The sequence below is a fragment of the Poecilia formosa genome, unplaced genomic scaffold (genome assembly GCF_000485575.1).
Source record: "Poecilia formosa unplaced genomic scaffold, Poecilia_formosa-5.1.2 Scaffold4, whole genome shotgun sequence".
Classification (NCBI taxonomy): domain Eukaryota; kingdom Metazoa; phylum Chordata; class Actinopteri; order Cyprinodontiformes; family Poeciliidae; genus Poecilia; species Poecilia formosa.
The window spans coordinates 3,887,725-3,895,194 of record NW_006799943.1 but is presented as its reverse complement, the minus strand read 5'-3'; the positions used below and the strand labels follow the sequence as shown (position 1 = coordinate 3,895,194).

At 36.4% G+C, this 7,470-nt stretch overlaps 1 protein-coding gene across 1 annotated transcript in view; it reads right to left on the bottom strand.

Moving 5' to 3' along the window:
- The window catches only part of rab26 (RAB26, member RAS oncogene family), a 93,332-nt gene that overhangs the window by 47,586 nt on the left and 38,276 nt on the right, over positions 1 to 7,470 (bottom strand). The window contains exon 3 of the mRNA XM_016676552.1: positions 1,094 to 1,151. Coding sequence (XP_016532038.1) covers positions 1,094 to 1,151 — 58 coding nt within the window. The remainder of the gene's footprint in view (positions 1 to 1,093; positions 1,152 to 7,470) is intronic.

Genomic DNA, 7,470 nt, shown 5'->3' with positions numbered 1-7,470 from the left:
CAGACTGACAGATGAAACAATTAAAGAAGAGGAAAAAAAGGCCAGAGAGAGCGATGAGGAAGATTGTGTAATTGAGAAAAGGAATTTGACTGACATCCATCTGCCTCCCTCCCCTCTGTGTCTCCTGATTCTCTCTTCAGTCAGGCAGAGCGGCTGCCTAATTGACTGATGGATAAACCCACGCCTCATTAACTCGTTGCTTTTGCCTCTTTGCCCTCATACTGAAGGCAACAAAGACATACAGAATGTATTTACACCACTGGATGTTTTTACCTTTCATTAGTTATTTCAATTAGAGTAGGTGAGACCTGCAGAAACCTGGTTTTAAACAGAAATGAGGCAATGGCAAAGATGAATGTTGTCAAGCCAACCACTAATAATTTGAACTTACCCATGATAAACACAAAACAAACTAGCTAGGAGTATATTGCCAATTAATAATAGCCAATATTACAGTACATTAGCTAGCCAACTAATATGTTGCTATTACATTAGCTGGTAATGTAGCTGATAATGTACCCAAACTAGCCAGATATCTAGCTAGGGAACTTTAGCTAGTCATCTAATATTCTTAGGTACATAGCTAGGTAGAGTAGACTAGTTAAGTTAGCTAGAGAAAACCTAACTTTTCTCAAGTTAGCCTGAGAAAAGTTAGGGTATATATCTAGATAGCTATCCAACTAAGCTAATTAAATAGGGCATCTGTCTAGCTAGCTAACCTAACTTGCAAAGGTATCTATTTAGCTAGTTTACCTGGCTAGGTAGGGTATAATGGCAGCTTTGCCAGTAAAAACCTTATTGCATACTATAACTGGGCGGTGGAGGGTAAGTCCAGTGGGAGAAAAAAAAACAAAAAACCACATAGAATGTCTGACATTAAGTAGTCCTGCCACGACAAAATTTAAGACCTGTGATTAATGTGCTTAGGGCCAAATTACATAAAAAAAGTAAAAGAATTTATGACATTTTAAGGCTTTAATTTTATATAGCTACACTAATTTAAGACTTTAAGGATTCACAGACACCCTGTAAAAGCCCCCCCCCCAAACACACACAAAGAATAAAACAAGAGACTTGATCTTTTAAAATCCACTGCTCTTCTGTCTCACCTGCAGTTTGACCTTCACACTGTCGATGGTCATGACTTTATTCTGAAAGACAAAAGAAAAATCAATCTTTCAATGACTCAATTGTGCGTACATACAAAGAGAAACAAGGAGGTAGAAAGAGTTGATTTTGAAGTATGTAGAAAAACATTTGTTGTAAAATGACTGGCCTCTCCAGGGAGGCGCTCTTTTACAGCTGTAATGCTGTCACCACACTGTACTATCTGTAGGTCACAGACACAAATCCTGGGCTTTGCTCCATGTCGGCTTTGTTTCAGAGAGTTGCGTCATTTACCAACACCACGCCCGCAAGGCGGTCTGCAATATCCACGAAAATACACAAAAGCATTTAAATTTGTCTGCAGAGTCACCTCATGAGGAATGATTCTGGCTCCATGAAACGAGAATGGAACTAACTGAGCCATCAATCATTACAAGGTTTGTGATAACACTGGCAAATAAAATGGATGGGCTCACAGACTCAGTCAGGAGACTGTGGAAATATCGGGATCTAAACAGATTATTAGAGCTGCAAAGAAAAACATGCAAGGAAGACACAAAGCTGCAACGCTTGAGAAATGTTTATTTCTTTTTATCCTGCTGGCTTTGGAGGCTGAATCACAGCCCTGGTGTATTGCAACCACCGACTCCTTTCTTACAATCACTACATATTTGTCCCCTGAAGACAAAACAAGCAGAAGGTAGAGTTGCTGTGAGAGTGTTTGGTATTCACTGACAGACTGAGGTCTCTCTCTCGGGTCAGACCATGGAGAGTTCCACTGAAAAAGCAGAATAGGATTCTTTTTGTAGAAAAGGACCGTTTATACAGTGATGACTGGCAGATTTAGATTATTTATTAAAAGTTATTCATTAAAACAAACAGATGATTGTAGCACTTCTCAGCCTGGAACGTTTATTAAAAACAAAGACAAACACTGTAAAAACCGAGTTACATGTAAAATGCTGTTTTAAAAAAATCTTTGATAGAATATTGAAATAAAATAATGTCTTATGTTTTTCATTCTTAAACGGCATCACCCTAAACATTTTCCAATACTTTGTTCTATAGTACGAAGTTTGTACATTAGTGTATTTTTGTCTAGTTTTTAGAGCAAATATCTTACTACACTTGAAATAAGACAAAAATAACTTTAAAGGAACTTTTCAAAAAGATAGATTTAAGTAAATAATTATTGTATATAGATTGAATTTAATTACGTGACACATTTTTTTTTCATCCTGTTTGTTTTTATCTGCCAGTGCATTTAGTACGGTTTTATAATCTTTATTCTAGAATTATCGACTTAAACAAGTTTAATTATTTTTACTTTATCTAGTTGAAAAGTTACTGGTTTGTACTTTTCAGTTAAATGTTAACATAAAAAAAGAAATATATATATATATATATATATATATTATTATTATTTTTTTTTTAATTCACATAACTCAAGTCTCCCCAACTAGTTTTTCATTATTATCATTTCAATTTCCAAAAAGTTTTTCTTTTTTTACCAACACCCAGATGCTGTTTTTCTGAGCGTGAAACCTCCAGGGAGTAATTCCACCAGTCACCAACATCATACCGCCTTCATTTTTAATGCATTTCATTCATATTTCATGGGATACGGAGGTTTGGTTTAGTTTTATAAATGGAAAACACTTTTCATCTTGTATGTGCTCATGTTGTTAGTAGTAGAGAGCTGCTAAGCTCAAGCAGGCTCTGAATGAAGTAAGACAGCAAACAAGGAAGGAATTGTAAGGATTACCTTACTGCTGGGAAACCACCTGGCTTTGGTTTCAACATATTTAATAATCATCGTCATATTTTATCAGATAAACAACCTCTTACAACAGCTTTAACTACTTTTGAAGGGATGCCAGAAACAACATGGATTCTTCTCTGTCCAGACCGAACATAGACAACATGTTAGCTGTAAAGAAGCTAGCATGTTTACTGCTTTGTTCATGCTAGCTCCTGTTCATGCTAGCCATACTAGAACTAGCATGTCAGTTGGGAAAATAAACTATGTATACAAATGACGGTTACTGAACAAATAGTAAGACAAATTTGTCAAACTTCAGTCATAAATTTACAAAATAATGCTACAGTGTACATCAGTGCTACTTCATTTTTTTTTTACTTTTTTTTTTGTTTTTAAATTTTCCATAATCAATTACTTTTGATAAAATCAAAACATATTTTTAAAAAAACCTGTTTGATCTCCGTTTCAGAAAATTAAATTTAAATATTTCAATTTAATTTCAATATTTAATTTTCAGCATTGGCTCATTTTCTCTTTCAAAAGGCTCAATTAAACTATTGGCTTGCAGTTTCATAAATCAGATTATTGATCTTTATTGTAGCTTTTGTTGATTTCTGCTTTTGAACTATATCACAATGAGACAGAAATCAGTTTCTAATACCAGTCCATACCTAAATGTCATGGAACAACCTTAATGTATCTGCATGTCCAGCTCTACATTTTTACTGTTTGAATTTTCTAAAAGTTGAAGGAACCCTTGGAAGAAATGCGCTTCTCTAAATCATGTGACGAATCACTGAAGCGACGGTTCTGATTCGCTCCTACATCCAAAGCCATTCAGCAGAAATGGATTCCTCAGACTTGAATCACCATGTGCATTGTCAAGCCAAGGTAAATATAGAAGCTTAATAATAGTCCTCTTGGATTTTAATCTGTATAGCTGTTAACAATTGGGTGTACCATGGCATTGAACACTGAGATAGCTAAAAACAGAAAGTCTATTTACCCAGAAGCTCCAGAACAGCAGATGTTCACCAGTGCCAGGTTTATGAATCTATCCCAATCTTCGAGTATTAATAGAGAAATCTTTAAACATGTTTAAGTTCTCTTGAATTTTATTCTTCTATATTTAGTTCCTCTTCTAATAGTATGTAGTGAGAGCAGGACTATTAGCAAATAAAGTGGGACTGTGACTCAGCGTTACTACGTTGTTGTGCTGTGAAGATGTTGACAGCTCTGTGTGTATGACGGCTGTTAAACTGTGTGAACTCCATCCTGCTGGATCCGGAGGCTCCGATATGCAATTTGAGAGCATTCCCCAAACCTGAAACAACTTTTACTAATGAATAAAACAATCAGTCAGGAAATGCTCCCAGCTTTCAATATCTGCTCACCTGACGTGGTAATAAACGGTCCTCAAGAGTCGTTCAGCCAACATCTGAACCAACGTCCAAACTTTCTCCATGACCAAAAACATCTGACCTTCCATCTTGGGGACAATGACCCAGGAAGAAGTGCTAGATTAAATTAAACTACTACAACACACACACACACACACTTGCTGCTTCTCCTTCACATTTAAGCAATACTCTGAACGACTGCATTAGTAATGACTTTCCAACAACCTGAGGCTCCAATTCAATCTCCTCTCCTGTTATTTAGTCTGTTCTGTCCCCAAGACCCCGTCACTTATTGGTTTATTGCTCTGTTCTTTAATGTGGTTTGTGTCCAAGCTGCACACTGTAGAAACTAAAGCAAAAATACAGGTTCCACATGACCAGACACGGCATTTCTTTGACTAAAGTTAAAAAGGTGTAAAACTGAAATTCACTGTGATTAATGGAACTTGTCATTCATTTGTCTCCATTAGATTAATGTCTTCTCAGAGCATCTCCTGTTGGGTGTCTTGGACTTTTAGAACAAACTGTGAGAAATCTGTGGACAGGAAACTCGTCTCCATGTATCCAACTAACTCAGAAGACAGCAAACCTCCAGCTAAAGTGTAAAGTGGAGTTGCACAATATTGTTATTTTTATATATTTTCAGTTTCTTTACGCTTTGTCTATTGATTATGTACCCGGCCAACTGGATGGTCTTTAGCTGCCTATGTACGCCCGCTCTAGAGGTCTATGTTTAGGAACCGAGATACTAAAACTCATCGTATAATAGAAATAAAAATAAAGTATGTGGAAAATCTGGCTTAATCATAATCTAGATTATTGCAATTTTTTATAGTGCACACCCACAAAAAAAAACAAAAAACACAGAGAGGAAAACACTGTTTGTCAAGGAATGTAGTAATAATAATAATAATAGTGAGTTTAATAGTTGATGAAAATGTTTACTAACTAGAATACCTGCATTTTTCAAAGAGGTAATGCTAAAGGACATTCACTTTAATCATGCTATGCTAATATAAGATGCTAAAGTCAATCGGTATGTTAAGTGTAGTTATTTTGTTTGTTTTGTAATAAGTGAACGATGAGTAACATTAACCACTTACTCTGTCAGCTCTGGGACAAATATGAATAACTAAGGTTTAGTAGACAGTGAAGTTAAAAGATAAATAAATGAATAAAGGTAGTGAGCTACAACCTGATTAAAACATAAAATTTCCTTATGTCCCATTTATTCCTTAAAGTTTTATTTGTGTCGATGGCTCAATTATGTAGCTTGAAAAATATTTCTGTATTCTGAAAATTTCAGTGGGAACAAAAGTCCATCCCATCATACATCAGTCACATGTCAGCCTGCCCTTGACTCCTGAACTGCATGTCGGTGAATATGGCTCTCACATTAAGTATTTTGACTGCTTATTTACCATCCATCCATCCATCCATCCATCCATCCATCCATCCATCCATTCCTCTCTCCCTCCCTCCCCCCAGTGGGCCTGGGAGGGGTGCTGGTGACTAACTCCAGCGAACGTTTCGGGCAAGAGGCAGGGTCATCCTGGACAGGCCACCAGTCTGTCGCAGCTGCTTATTTACCACTTATGAAAATGTTTAAGTGGTAAATAACTTTTGATGTAAAGAAATGCAAAAAGTAAAAAAAAAAAAAAAAAAACAAGATAAAAAAATGCATAATTTCTAAAAATAAAAAAAATAAAAAAGAAAAAAACAAATAGAAAAAAAAGTCAAATAGGTCAGAAAATCATTTACACATCACAGATGGGAGCATCTCACCTTCATACAAGTAGGAAAGAAAAGGAAAACAGGTGACCGAACTTAAAAGAAAAAACAGTTCATTTGTACAAGTGCATAAATACATTTAATCGAATTAAATAGAGCTTAATAAGTTGTAACAAACTTGACAAACTTTGACAAACTTAATTTGGTTAATTGTAACAAATGAAATTTTTTTTTTTAAGTTGGAGCTCTGCTCTCTTTCAGCATAGCAGCAGACATATTTTATTTCTTTAAGAAGCAATAACATATTGCTTTTTGTTTATTTGTCTTTAAGGCTTTTTTTCGGCACTAGTGTCCTGTATTTTGACAGTAATCTGATGGGAAGGGAGTGAATGGGAGAGCGGGAAAGACATGCAGCAAAAGAACCGAGGATGGGGTCGTGACTCAGGACGGCTGGGTGCCCCAGATATCCACTGCGCCACACGACGCATCACATTCTGTGCATGTAGTGCCTTTGTCCCCAATTTACCCAATTATCTGCTGACTCCTCGCATTTTACTAGTGTCGTGCAAAAGTTTTCACAGCCTTAATTGTTTTCCATGTTTTGTCATGCTACAATCACCATCTTTAATACGTTTTCTGGAGATGTTGGCATCAGGGCTGCTGAACCAGGCCTCCATGGGGGACTAAGGAAAATTTGGTTTTGGGGCCCTTTACATCTGCTATAAATGTGGACTACTGCAAATCAACAAACAATTTGATCATTTGCACAGCTGCTATAAACGTATCCCATCTCTGAATAATATTGTTTATGTCATATCCTACATGCATATCATCTAGTGGTAAAAGTAAAAAAAACAAAAAAAACAACTAGTATGCTCTGGACTGAAGATGGAGTACACAAACACATATTCATGACATACTTTGATTAAATTATTAAGTTAATTCCAGTACTGAAAAATTAACTTCATACCAGGTGAGTCTCTCTCACCTGAGAATGTGAACCTGTACTGGGCTGATTGTGAGCCTTCAAACAATTTTAACAGCTCCTGGAGAAGTTTCATAACTTATAAGTCTGAAACAGGAACAGGTCTGAAAAAAACTGCTACAGTTGAGAGAGATTCCTTTGATGTATCAACGAGTGATGTCATCACTGCTGATGTCATTGTTACCATAGGAACTGAACATTCTAATGGTGCATTCACACCAAATACGTTCTGAGCGTCAGGCGAGTCTGGTTTACATTCAAAGTCTATGTGGAGCGTCCAACGTTGCACTAGACGCTCTAAAGGCGCCGCAACTTCCCTTGACGCGCCTCCACATAGACTTTGAATGTTAACCAGATGCGCCTGACGGTCAAAACGCATTTGGTGAACGCACCACTATATGTACAGTGTCATATTAGTTCCATCATATTAGGACCAAAGCCTGGTCCTAATATGATGGATTCATTGTGAATTATGTTTTAGTTAA